This window comes from Chlorocebus sabaeus, chromosome 21 (assembly GCF_047675955.1).
Source record: "Chlorocebus sabaeus isolate Y175 chromosome 21, mChlSab1.0.hap1, whole genome shotgun sequence".
NCBI lineage: Eukaryota > Metazoa > Chordata > Mammalia > Primates > Cercopithecidae > Chlorocebus > Chlorocebus sabaeus.
In genome coordinates, this window is record NC_132924.1 from 35,678,013 (window position 1) to 35,691,691 (window position 13,679).

At 39.0% G+C, this 13,679-nt stretch overlaps 1 protein-coding gene across 6 annotated transcripts; it reads left to right on the forward strand.

The window, feature by feature from the left end:
• The first annotated feature begins 253 nt into the window (after positions 1–253).
• On the forward strand, positions 254–11,149 carry HNRNPA2B1 (heterogeneous nuclear ribonucleoprotein A2/B1). 6 transcript variants are annotated; one of them, XR_012090329.1, is made up of 13 exons: positions 254–454; positions 3,196–3,231; positions 3,330–3,440; positions 3,608–3,754; positions 4,049–4,259; positions 4,404–4,505; positions 4,576–4,656; positions 5,160–5,222; positions 7,370–7,489; positions 7,724–7,846; positions 8,506–8,588; positions 9,954–10,089; positions 10,621–11,149. XR_012090329.1 is itself a non-coding variant. In XM_007981832.3 (12 exons), exons 1-11 carry the CDS (start codon positions 449–451, stop codon positions 8,565–8,567), a joined length of 1,062 nt encoding a protein of 353 aa, XP_007980023.1. In that variant the 5' UTR covers positions 254–448; the 3' UTR covers positions 8,568–8,588; positions 8,745–11,149. The 6 variants fall into 6 exon arrangements, 4 of the variants coding, with proteins under 4 accessions (XP_007980023.1, XP_007980024.1, XP_072865131.1 ...); XR_012090330.1 differs by having other exon boundaries at positions 9,954–10,026; positions 10,621–10,777; XM_007981832.3 differs by having other exon boundaries at positions 8,745–11,149.
• The last annotated feature ends 2,530 nt before the right edge of the window (positions 11,150–13,679 follow it).

Below are 13,679 nucleotides of genomic sequence, written 5' to 3' on the forward strand. Positions count from 1 at the left end.
CCTGCCTTGCGCCAAGGCGGGGGGCGGGACTCTATTCCGAGAGGTAGTAACTCGCGGGACTGGAGCCTTCCGCAATTCACTGAGCGCATTTACGGAAGTAACGTCGGGCACTGTCGCTGGCCACAAGAGGGGGAGGAGTACGCATTCGGCGTAAGGAGGGGCGTAGAGCCTTCCCGCCATTGGCGGCGGTTAGGGCGTTTACGCAACGGCCTGACGTAGAGGAAGACGCGTTAGTGGGGGGGAAGGTTCTAGAAAAGCGGCGGCAGCGGCTCTAGCGGCAGTAGCAGCAGCGCCGGGTCCCGTGCGGAGGTACTCCTAGCGGTGTTGTTTCTCGAGCAGCGGCAGTTCTCATTACAGCGCCAGGACGAGTCCGGTTCGTGTTCGTCCGCGGAGATCTCTCTCATCTCGCTCGGCTGCGGGAAATCGGGCTGAAGCGACTGAGTCCGCGATGGAGGTAACGGGTTTGAAATCAATGAGTTATTGGAAAGGGCATGGCGAGGCCGTTGGCCCCCTTGTGGAAGTCGGCCAGCCGCCTCCGTGGGAGAGCGGCAGGAAATCGAACCGCTTCAGTAGCAGTGGGGCTTGAGGTTTATGAACGGGGTCTTAACCGGAGGCCTGAGCGTACAAACAGCTTCCCCACCCTCAGCCTTCCGGCGCCATTTCCCTTCACTGGGGGTGGGGGATGGGGAGCTTTCACATGGCGGACGCTGCCCCGCTGGAGTGAAAGTGGGGCGCGGAGGCGGGAATTCTTATTCCCTTTTTAAAGCACGGTGCTTCGGGGGCCACGGCGTCTCCGCGGCGAGTGTTTCGGCGGGCAGCGGGTCCCCGTGAGCGAGGCTGCGGAGCTTCCCCTCCCCCTCTCTCCCGGGAACCGGATTTGGCGGCCGCCATTTTCATGGCTCGCCTTCCTCTCAGCGTTTTTCTCATAACTCTCTTATTCTGTTAGTGTGCTTTCTCTGTCAAGGCATAGAAGTGGTTAACTATTTTTCTTTCTTCTCGGGCTCTTTTCATATCGTTTCGAGGTGGATATGGAGTGTTTTGTGAGCTTGGATCTTTAGAGTCCTGCGCACCTCATTAAAGGCGCTCAGCCTTCCCCTCGATGAAATGGCGCCATTGCGTTCGGAAGCCACACCGAAGAGCGGGCGGGGGGGTGCTCCGGGTGTGCGGGCCCGGTTTCAGAGAAGATATCACCACCCAGGGCGTCGGGCCGGGTTTAATGCGAGCTATAGGACAAAGAAACCGTTTTGTAGTTTTCCTGGTTTTTAAATTTATTTGCGTAACGGATATATCTGGGTCTGCAGTCACTAAAACGGCAGATGAACAGCAGCAAAAATAAACACTTTGGAAGCCATCGGCCACGAGGGGCAGGGACGAGGATGGTTTTCTGGGCGGGGGAGGGATATTCGCGTCAGAAGCCTTTACTGTTCTTAAGGATTCCGCTTAAGTTGTAGAGCCGACTCGTATTTTAAGTAATGTTTTTACTGAGAAGTTTAATCCTTACGAGACAGTACCATGGACCATTATAGATGATTAGTTAGAAATTACGAGGAAAGTGAAATAACGATTTTATCCTTAGTTGTACTTCGGTTAAAACATGGCTTCAGAGGCTCCTTCCTGTAATGCGTGTGTATTTTTGTGCAAAATTGTTTTGGGCCTGGGCCGCTCTGTATTTGAACTTTGTTACTTTTCTCATTTATGTTTGCAATCTTGGTTGAACATTACATTGATAAGCATAAGGTCTCAAGCGAAGGGGGTCTACCTGGTTATTTTCTTTGACCCTAAGCACGTTTATAAAATAACATTGTTTAAAATCGATAGTGGACATCGGGTAAGTTTGGAAAAATTGTGAGGTAAGTAATGAGTTTTTGCTTTTTGTTAGTGATCTGTAAGACTTGTTATAAATGTACATTATTGGTAATTTCAGTTTAGAGACACCTATGTGCTGACGACAATTAAAAAACTAATTGAGAAAATGAAAATATCTATTTTGGCAAGTAACCATGTCAAGACTGCGTTGTGTCTCATAGGAAGTAGTTTGATCATTTCGGTTATTATTATTTTTTTTTAATTTTTACCAGTCCTGAAAACAATTACAGGAAAAAATCCGAACTGGCATTTACCACTATTTTTTTTTTTTTAGCAGTTGGGAGCATGTGAATGGAGGGAGAGAGCTCTGTAGAACTGGGATGAGAGCAGCAATTCTGCTTGTTAGGAACAAAAAATAATTCTTCATTCAAAATTACGTGTGACTTTTTAGTGTGCATTATGCATTCGTAGTAGTTGGTCCTGGATATCACTTCCTCTCGTTTAATTTTTTTTTTTTAACGTAGTTAATTTTTAAGACACGTTTACTTAACATTCTTAACTGCTCAAAATATAGGGCTATATAATACGGCATATTTGCTTGTTTGCAGGTATTAAAGATTTCAACTTTGAGGTTTTTCCTATTGAGTTAGAAAATTGTTTTGTGCCGTGTCGCTTGCCACATGGCCAATCAAGTTTAGTAAGCTTCAGCTTTCAGTAATAGTTAGCTTAGAGATTATGCCAGGTGAATGTATTTTATTGTACATAAGGTTAAGCTGAGTAATTCATATTCTGTATTGTCATATCCTATATAGACAATGTCCACCAAAAACCTGTTAAAACTTTTAAGCTTTGAGTGCTGCTGGTCATAAAAATGAATTTGTCCTGGTTTTAAGTAATTTTTAAGGTTATTGCTAATGCATATCATGATTTTAAATATTTTTGTCACAGTCATAGGGAGAAACAGTATTTTAAAGTTTTTTTTGGCTAATATACTTAGAATCACCACCAGAGGGGGCAGTTAAGGGAAAATAAATGTTACTGAATCGAGAAATAAAAACTTTGGGTCATAACCATCGAACCAAAAGTTATTTTCTGATGTTTGTAAATAGAAATCTGCGTTTTTAGGTTGTAGGGTTGAAATTTTTGGTAAAGATTTAGTAGTCTTTTGATAACCACGGTCTACATTTGTTCATTTCTCCTTAGAAATTTTTTAAATTAAGTAATAATACATTTGTTTAAGATAATTTAATGTTGAGTAAATTTAGATCAAGCATTAATGACTTTGAAACTTGTGTAGATCAGCTGAGGCAATTTTTTTGGTGTAACACAACTAATATGCAGTTTAACATATGGTTTAAATTTGATGTAAGTTTTTTTTTTCCCCCCCAGAAAACTTTAGAAACTGTTCCTTTGGAGAGGAAAAAGGTACTCTGCCAGCAGGTCACCTCATATTTAAGAATTTAATTTCCTGCATACAAAGAGGAAAATGTAAATAAAAATTGAAATGGTATTTTCCTTTGCAGAGAGAAAAGGAACAGTTCCGTAAGCTCTTTATTGGTGGCTTAAGCTTTGAAACCACAGAAGAAAGTTTGAGGAACTATTACGAACAATGGGGAAAGCTTACAGACTGTGTGGTACGTAAGTTACTGAATTGTTACTGTATATTAGTATCGTAGCTGTTTGTTAAGTGAATCATGGAGGAAGTAAATATATCAGCATAGTAAAAAATTCTATTATAATAACTGTTTACTTATAAGTTATAATGAGATTAAATGCTAAAGTTTCCTCTTTGGTTTGAAAGGTAATGAGGGATCCTGCAAGCAAAAGATCAAGAGGATTTGGTTTTGTAACTTTCTCATCCATGGCTGAGGTTGATGCTGCCATGGCTGCAAGACCTCATTCAATTGATGGGAGAGTAGTTGAGCCAAAACGTGCTGTAGCAAGAGAGGTAAGCAAACCATGACTGTCTTGTGCAATTAACATAAAGAATGCTGCCTTGCTGAACATCGGAAAGTATTTCTGAATTTAGTTTTAACTCAAGATTTTATTAAAGCTCTGTTGGGTTTCTGGACCATTTTTTGAAGCTAACTTATTTTTCAAAAGCTAGGTCCCTAAAAGGTGTTGTTGTAGATCTGGTAGTTTTAAGGTGGATACAAGCCAAGTATGGTACAAAGGTCGGCTACTTTGAATCATGCTTGTGTTTTTTTCTGTCGGGATGACTTTTACCCCACCACTATTTTAGGAATCTGGAAAACCAGGGGCTCATGTAACTGTGAAGAAGCTGTTTGTTGGCGGAATTAAAGAAGATACTGAGGAACATCACCTTAGAGATTACTTTGAGGAATATGGAAAAATTGATACCATTGAGATAATTACTGATAGACAGTCTGGAAAGAAAAGAGGCTTTGGCTTTGTTACTTTTGATGACCATGATCCTGTGGATAAAATCGTATGTAAGTGTCTAACCACAAATGTACTGTTCTTACTATGTATTCAATTTTGTGTATGTTAACATCTAATTTTATTGAAAGGTAAACTTTTAAAGTTGTTTAATGTTGTTGATTTAATTTAAAAGGAGGTTGAATTTTTCATTGCAGTGCAGAAATACCATACCATCAATGGTCATAATGCAGAAGTAAGAAAGGCTTTGTCTAGACAAGAAATGCAAGAAGTTCAGAGTTCTAGGAGTGGAAGAGGAGGTAATTTCAATTCTGTTTCTTTATTTTTGTTCATATAAGGGCTTGCTTCTAACTGGGGCATTTATTGTAGGCAACTTCGGCTTCGGGGATTCGCGTGGTGGCGGTGGAAATTTCGGACCAGGACCAGGAAGTAACTTCAGAGGAGGATCTGGTAAGTTCAAATTCTATGTGTTTAAAGTATGAGTGTGCTTTTATTTTAAATATGATTAGGTTTTCATTAGTAGAATCAGGAAATCAACCTAAATCAAAACCTTTCCCTAAGACTTCAAATAGATAGTATCCTGGCAAGTTTCTGTGACTTGGCCAGACAAGAAGTTTAATAGGGTTGTGTTAATAACAGTTGTATTTATCTGGATTGATAATGTAAAATGAAGTGTCTTTAGAAAAGCTTTGGCCCCATGAAGTGTCATTCTTACGTATAAATGAAATGGAATCTCTAAAATTGAGACTTGTTCAGTTAAGAGTTCAAAATTTAGGTGGTAATGAGATTTAATTATATGCTTTCATGTTTTGTGAATAAACTAGTAGCACTAGCGTGTGCTTTTCTGAGGTTCTTAATTATTGTGCTGAGGTATTAAGAGAACTGAAAAAATGAGTATTAGCAATAATGGTGAACAGCTTATAGTAAATGTAATCTTTTTTGGCCCCTAACAGATGGATATGGCAGTGGACGTGGATTTGGGGATGGCTATAATGGGTATGGAGGAGGGCCTGGAGGTCAGTTTCCTCTATGTTTTGGTTTGTTTATGGGACTAATACTTAACCATATTGTATATTTAGTTCGTTTATATTTTGAGTTTTTAAACATTTTATATTGCCCCTTATAAAGGGCTTAGGTGATAGTGGTCCAGTTATTTCTTTTGTAAGTAATTTGACATCTTAATTGTTACAGCCTAAGGAATACAGTGCTATTTAAAATGAAAATTTAAAGATAATCATAGTATTCCATCTTAAGCAAAATAATTGGATCTAGATATATTTTTGTACTGTGCTTTCTGGAAAAGTGCAGAAGACTGGATTTAACTGAGAGTAAAATCTAAGGGGGGAGAATATGTAGGAGAAAAATGTAAAATATGTCTAAACCCTTAATTAGATGGTAAGCATCCCAGGATAACTTTCAAAAAGTAACCTAAGGAAATTTTCCAAAATGTTCACTGTGCTCCTGGCTACAGATAAGGTTGCGAACTACCATTGAACCTGAAATGTGATATAATAAATATATCAGTTTTATTGGCGTACAGAAAAGGCTGGTACACACTGACAGATTTTGTGATAAGGAAGGGACATTTAAAACTATGAGCTGGTAATAGACGTGATTTCTGGTGTTGCCACTCAGGTGTGACTAAGTACTGTATCTCACTGTTCTACTTTTTAAAATTTTAGAGAAAGCTGAGTTCTTGTATTTAACTACAAGTAATTTGAGACTCAGCCCACAACAGAAGCCCTTTTTTTTTTTCCTTTTTATAAGGTGGCTTTTGTTTTTTTGAGACAGCCTTGCTCTATTGCCCAGGCTGGAGTGTAGTGGCGTGTGTCTGCTCACTACAACCTCTGCTTTCCCAGTCCAAGTGATTCTCCTGCCTCAGCCTCCTAAGTAGCTGGGATTACTGGCGTGCACCACCACACCCACCTAATTTTGGTATTTTTGGTAGAGACAGGGTTTCCCCATGTTGGTCAGGCTGGTCTTAAACTCCTGACCTCGTGATCCGCCTTGGCCTCCCAAAAGTGCTGGGATTACAGGCGTGAGCCACTGTGCCCGGCTTTTTTTTGTTTTGTTTAGGTTTTGCATTATGTGAAAGTGTTTCATTTGTCCCTACTTCTGTTTACCGTAAATTTAGAACATACTGTGTAGAGTGTTGCGCCTATTTTTTTTTCTTTGAGATGGGGTCTGGCTTTGTTGCTCAGACTGGAGTGCAGTGGTGTGATTTTAGCTCACTGCACCCTTAGCCTCAAGCCATCCTCCCACCTTAGCCTCCTGGGTAGCCGGAGCTACAGGGTGCACCACTGTTAACCAGCTAATTTTGTGGTTTTTTGTAGAGGTGTAGGGGGGGTTTTGCTATGTCGCCCTGACTGGTCTTGAATTCCTGGGCTCAAGCAATCCACCCGCCTCAACTTCCCGTATTGCTGGGATTACAGGTGTGAGCTGCTGGGCCTGGCCAACAACATTGTTTTGTTTTGTTTCAGAGTCTCTCTGTGGCCCAGGCTGGAGGGCAGTGGCGCAATAACAGCTCATTGCAACCTCTGCCTCCCTGGTTCACTCCATTCTCCTGACTCAGCCTCCCGAGTAGTTAGGACTACAGGCGCCTGCCACTACACCCGGCTAATTTTTTGTATTTTTAGTGGAGATGGGGTTTCACCGTGTTAGCCAGATGGTCTCATCTCTTGACCTTGTGATCCACCCACCTCAGCCTCCCAAAGTGCTGAGATTACAGGCGGGAGCCACCGTGCCTGACCCAAGAACATTGTTTTAAAAGATGTAATTCATAGGGAGACATAATAGAAACTTACTTTTGGGCCAGTAGGGGGAAGTGCCCTTTTACTTTCTCCCTAATCCACACTGCTAGTCTAGCCTCACAACCTTACCCACAATATACATGTAGTATTTCAAGATAACTTAAGATTTTTAGTTTTGAGGGAAAGCTGTAGCATTACAGGTATTTAAGTGGGTACACATGGTGTTATCCATTTGGCTGGGTAGGCACTGTAGCCACCACATGTTTACCAAGGGTAGGTATTCAGTCCTTGAAGCTGTTTTAGAGGAATTTCATTGAATGTTTCACATGCAGACTTGGAAATGGATGTGAGGAGACAGTTCAAAATGGCATTGAAAATATTAAGTGATTACTTAAAGGCTTATTTTATAATAGGTGGCAATTTTGGAGGTAGCCCCGGTTATGGAGGAGGAAGAGGAGGATATGGTGGTGGAGGACCTGGATATGGCAACCAGGGTGGGGGCTACGGAGGTGGTTATGACAACTATGGAGGAGGTAATAAATTCACCTGCAACCTTTATGTGGGAATTTGAAATTAATGGCTTTGTAACACTTGATCTTTTATTTCAATGTTTGTCACTAGATAAAGTGTTTGCTTTTGTTTTTGTGGGAGCTTTATCCTAAATCCTTAGCATGTATCTTTGGTTTAATGTTTTTCTGGTTTAATGTTCTTTTGGTTTAATGTATTGTTCTGAGGTCCATTATACTAGTATTCCAATTTTTTTATAGGAAATTATGGAAGTGGAAATTACAATGATTTTGGAAATTATAACCAGCAACCTTCTAACTATGGTCCAATGAAGAGTGGAAACTTTGGTGGTAGCAGGAACATGGGGGGACCATATGGTGGAGGTAATTTATAACAATTGAGATTATTCAGAGTTTTGTGATTAAAGGATTAGCCTTTTGTGACTTAAAGGGAAAATAACATACTAAGTAGTTTGGGTTGTGGGATATACGGTCTTAGTGAAAATAAAGAAATTTTGCATAAATCTCCACAGAAGTACTCAGCAAGCAGTTATAACATCAAATTGGGATTAGGGGTGTTGGAGGTGGGGAAGTTCAGTAGTTTAATTTCTGGTGGGGGCTGGTAAACAGCTAAGTAAAATTGTAACCCACATTGCAAGTGGTATAAATTGGAATGAGGGTCTTTGAAGTTAAATTATTAAACCATGATTAAAACCATTGCTTAGCTTATTCTTGAGGTTTTTAGCAGGAGTAAACATTTTCTGTGTCTTGTTTTTGGTGTACTTTAAAAAAATCCCTTAGTCCAAATGAGGATGAGAGGACCCTTTATTTAAAAGAATAGCATAGCATCAGCCACGAAATAAAAATGTCTATGAACCTGAGTAATTTATCTCCTAAGTAATTCTGCTAACTGGCTGCAAAGGGTTAGGATCTGCTTGTTTTTATTAGACTGGATGGATAGAAAATAGAATCAGCTGTAGTGTTATAGTGATCATGGGAAATCAAAGTAAGTTTGTTTTCTCTTGCTGTTCCAACAATTATAGGAAACTATGGTCCAGGAGGCAGTGGAGGAAGTGGGGGTTATGGTGGGAGGAGCCGATACTGAGCTTCTTCCTATTTGCCATGGGTAAGTAGCTTTTGAGTTTTACAATTATTATTATCTTGGGAGACATAGCTGCAGGAGTAAAAGCTTTTTAGGATCATGTTATCTTTCCTTAAAATCTGGTTAGATGGATAATTTCATAACCTATTTTTTTTTTACTCTTTACTTCTGTTGAAACAGGCTTCACTGTATAAATAGGAGAGGATGAGAGCCCAGAGGTAACAGAACAGCTTCAGGTTATCGAAATAACAATGTTAAGGAAACTCTTATCTCAGTCATGCATAAATATGCAGTGATATGGCAGAAGACACCAGAGCAGATGCAGAGAGCCATTTTGTGAATGGATTGGATTATTTAATAACATTACCTTACTGTGGAGGAAGGATTGTAAAAAAAAATGCCTTTGAGACAGTTTCTTAGCTTTTTAATTGTTGTTTCTTTCTAGTGGTCTTTGTAAGAGTGTAGAAGCATTCCTTCTTTGATAATGTTAAATTTGTAAGTTTCAGGTGACATGTGAAACCTTTTTTAAGATTTTTCTCAAAGTTTTGAAAAGCTATTAGCCAGGATCATGGTGTAATAAGACATAACGTTTTTCCTTTAAAAAATTTAAGTGCGTGTGTAGAGTTAAGAAGCTGTTGTACATTTATGATTTAATAAAATAATTCTAAAGGAAATTGTGTAATTATAGACTTTTTATTTTAAATAAGTTAAGGAGTGGGTAGTATAATTAAGGTCCGTTGCAAAGCTGTTGTTATATTTGTATAAGATAAATGCTGGTCAGATGTAAGTGTGTTGTCTGCAATTCATCAGGATTAAATTATGTAGATAACTTAAGGGATATCTCTGCAAGGAGAAACACCTTTTTAGATCTTTTAGATGCTGCTTCTTCAATGCAAGGAAAGGAAATAACCCCAGCGAGGTACTCTTCAGGGACACAGGTCTAGTACAAGAGAACTCTTGACGGCTACTAAGTTCAGCCAGTCTTAAAAAACTGTGCTGTTTCTACAAAACTTTAACTACAGTAGTTTTTAAGGATGCCAACGAAAGCTGAGGGTGTAGAGCAAAATAGTTCTAAGCTTCAGTTAAACTTCTTTAGGTAAGATCTTATTTACTTTTCCTTTCTTAATTTTCCTCCCTAAAAGATAAACTAATACTCTTAAATGGTCTTTCAGTATAGTGGTTCTTACGTAGTTTAACATAGCTATAAATTGAGTTTAACAATTTATAAACTCAAGAGAATAATTTTTATAAGCCCTGTTTTCCAATCTGTCATTTACTTAAATTATTTTGGTTGTTTTTCCCTTTTTTTCCTTCTTTTCCTACCCCCTCCCCCTCCGTGTGAAGATTTGGGTGCTTAACATATCATTTTTTTCCCTGCTGGAATTTTAGCATTGATATGAACCATGGACAAGTATATTCTGCTGCCACAAAGACTGTAAAGTGCTTCATTTCAACAGCTGAGGCAAGCCAAGTGATCATTAATAAAGCTTTTCTTGGTTCCTTCAGTGGTGTTGGTAGTAAAATGGTAGGTAAAAGTTAGGCTGCAAGTTGAATAAATCATGAGATTTCCCATCGTTACACCCTTGTGTATTCACATTTCTTGGATCAAACATTTTGAGTGAACTAGGGGTTTTTATTAAAGACATTTGTTGTATTTATGGTTGTAACTGTACATGCTTATCAGGAAGAGACTGAAGGTAGGGCAAAAATGGTTGAATCTATTTTCAGATAGTAGTTCATACTTGAGTGAAGTGTCTGTCTACATTATGAAGCCTGTATGTATCCAGTACCGAGTAGGTGGGTTAAATGTGGTTATTTTAGTTCAGTGTCTTACCCTGAAGAGAAAGTTGTAGGTTGGCTGTTGAAATTCATTCCTTAGATACCATCAGTTTGATTGCCCGGCTTTATTGCCTTGACAGGAATGTGATACTCAGGGCTTACTCTACTATATGCACCAGTGAGTCTTCTTTGATCCTAAGACCACCACTGAAGTTGTTTAGGTTCTTTTGGACAAACATGATAAACTTCTTCAGATACTTTTTTTTTCCTTTGGCAGGAAGGTGTCTTGCTGCAGGTAACTAATGAAGAAGTGGTCAACCACAGAGTCTTCAAGAAATAAGAAATTCTGTACCATCTGAAAGTAGTTCTTGTTGGTGCCTTCATTTAAAAAGCACTCTTTAAAATAAAAGGGAAATGTTTTCTGATAAAACAAACATTTAGTTCAGGTTCTTGATATAAAACAATTTAAAAATGAGTGTTGTTTGTAAAACTAACATCAAATTGGCTAGAGAGATAAATGTATCATGTTTTAAATTAGGTTTTGTGAGTAGACAGAGTACAATTCTATTTTAAATATAAAGTTTATAAAATAAATATTTTTTGTATTCAAATACTTGGTGTAATGTTTACACATAAAATGTGTGAATCTTGTTCTATAAACATTTGGTTGTCTAAAAGATCACCATCCCCTAAATTTTTTAAAGCAGTTTGGGGCTATGCATATTTTAATATTAACAGATAAATGAGAAGAGCATTGTGGACATTATTGACTGTCCCCAATAAAATGCTGTTCATTATGCACTGTATATTCAGCGTTTGAGTACTCCTACTAAAGTTTCTGGCTTTACCTTGTATGTTCAGCAATACTGGTGGCATTTTGAAAATCATGGATTTTAAAGGTTAACCGGCCAGAGTGGTCTAGATTAACTGGCTTTGCAAAAGCACTGAGGCTTAAAATATGTACTAGATTGTCACATGTCAATTAGTTTTATTGTGTTTCACACAGAGTAAATGAATATCAGTGTTTTTTTCTTTTTATGTGTTTATTTGGACATTTATCTGAATTAAGAAAACCAAAAAATAAGGGCCAAGTTAATTAATTTGTTTCTATGATTTGTTTTGGTTTTGATAATTTGAGATCTAACAGGTAAGTCACACTAACAGTGGGTAACACATAGAAAGCACTTTTCTGTTTGAAATAGCTGAATTCATCACAGACTTGTACAAATATCCCAACTTACAGGAAAATTTTGAAGTTTTAAAAATGTTTGGATGTACAAAGACGTTGAACCTTGAAATACATCAGGTTGATATGCATAACCTCAAAATACCAACTCCTATCCAGCAAGGTCAAGGGAATATCACACAAATAGGGGAGAATTAGGTAATTACACAATAGACTGAAATGAACTGAAGAAGAGTTTACTGAAACATGGGGTAATGTTGGATATTCAACATAGGCCTATTTCCTGTGTGTATAGTGTTGAATCTGTTTTTCTTGGAGAAATTGAAGTTTAAGGTAGTTCTTGTGCAGCTTTGAGGCAGTGCCCTAAAATGAAGAAAGGCTGCCTTTTGTCCAGGGCCTTATATTGTTGCTGTGTAACAACTTTTAGAGCAGTTTAGAGAAACAGACTTCAGCATCTATGGGTCAGCAGTTGGGAGCAACTTAACTGATTCTGGGTAAAGCTCACAGTTGCAATCACAGAAAACTAGGATTGGATCATTTTTTTAAATATATCCAGAGTGGCATACTAACAGGGCTGAAAAGTTAATGCTGGTTGTCATCTTCCCTCGGTGAGTGAGCAAGAAAAGCTGTAAAATGAACACACTACAAAGTAGTCATGCCATCTTACATCCTTTATGGTCACAGAATGTGGTGGGAGGGTTCTATTCACTGGTAAATTACCAAGCAGGCAAGGATCATTGGGAACGGTCGTAGATGCTGGCTGTCACACTCAAGGGTGTGCCCTACTCAGTTTATGCATGAGTGTAAAACCGGATTTCCCTGTGTAAGGTTTTCCTTCTAGCCCAATTCGGTAGATGCCAAATTGCTTGACCTAATAAATGTTAGGTATTGGGAGCTAACAATGTAAGGTAACAAGTCTCAGTTTGTCACTGATGGTTGAAAAGTGCAAAAGGTAGAAAACACCTATCTCAGGACACCTGGAGTGCATGTTATTTAAATTTGCTATCTTTAAGGTTTGGAACTAATGTACTGAGATGGTTGACAGGCCCTACATAATTTTGACATTTGTACTATTTAGTAATGCACTAACACTGGCTTGTTTTGGTAGGGGAATTGGGGTAACCAGTGAGTTGCATGGATTTACCAGAGAACAAATAGTTCGAAAACTGAGATGGGGAAAGAAGGATCTAGCCACTTGAGTGCATTTAGGGAAGTTAGTATTACCACAAAAACCCTATATACTGGTTCTGTAGCTCTGCTCAACTGAAACCTGCCTGCCTTTTCCATACAATTGGCCTAAAATCTGATCACACTTCGGAAGATGCTCAAGTGAGTTTTAATTGGAAAAGATATCCTACCCTCTTGGGTTGTCTTTATCCCTATCTTCCTCATTCCGATTAAGATGTTAGATATTGTAATCAAGATTACTCAACTAGGTAGGTAAAGTGGAGGGTCCTAGGCAATGGTGGTTTGGTTTTCGGCATTGACTTTGTAATCTCGTTGGTTTGCACTGGAAAGCAAATGTGGAATTCCTTCTACCTTTAAAACTGGACTGTTGGAAAAGCAGTTCGTTTATATTCCTTGAATCCAGCATGTTAAGATGGAGACGGGGTTGTGTCAGGAAGTCAACCCATAGCCAATTAGATCTTGTAAAGCTGGCTGCTTAATGCACCAATTAAAAGTCCCTTGGTATGGGAGAGGGGGCATCAATTTCAGGAACCTACACTACCAAAATATGCTGTAGTCCTCTTGTATGAAACGTGTATTTGCACGTGACCTAAGCACGTCTCATACACTTGAGTTGTCTCTAGGTTACTCTCATTTAATCCAAGATAGAAGCTTGGTAAATAGTAAGCTGCATTGTATGGGGAATAATTGACAAAGTTCAGTACAGACACTATCTTTAAATATATTCCGTTTGCAGTTACTTGATCTGTGTGCTATATTTAAGGTTTTTTATAGCTTAAACTTCAGGCCAGACATGGTGCATAATCTGAGCAGCTTGGGAGGCTGAGGTAGGCGGATTTGAGTTCGAGGCTGGATCTTTGGGGGCCACTGCACTTCAGCAGTGCCAAGACTCACCATGATTACCAACTCTGCTCTCTGCTGTCCTTTCCTTTTAGAGGTTTGAAGAATGCTATCTGATAAGC

Coding starts and splice junctions, on each gene's coding strand:
- HNRNPA2B1 (XM_007981832.3), top strand. Junction 4,260..4,403: donor TCCTGTGGATAAAATCGTAT/GTAAGTGTCTAA, acceptor TTTTCATTGCAG/TGCAGAAATACCATACCATC. Junction 7,490..7,723: donor TTATGACAACTATGGAGGAG/GTAATAAATTCA, acceptor ATTTTTTTATAG/GAAATTATGGAAGTGGAAAT.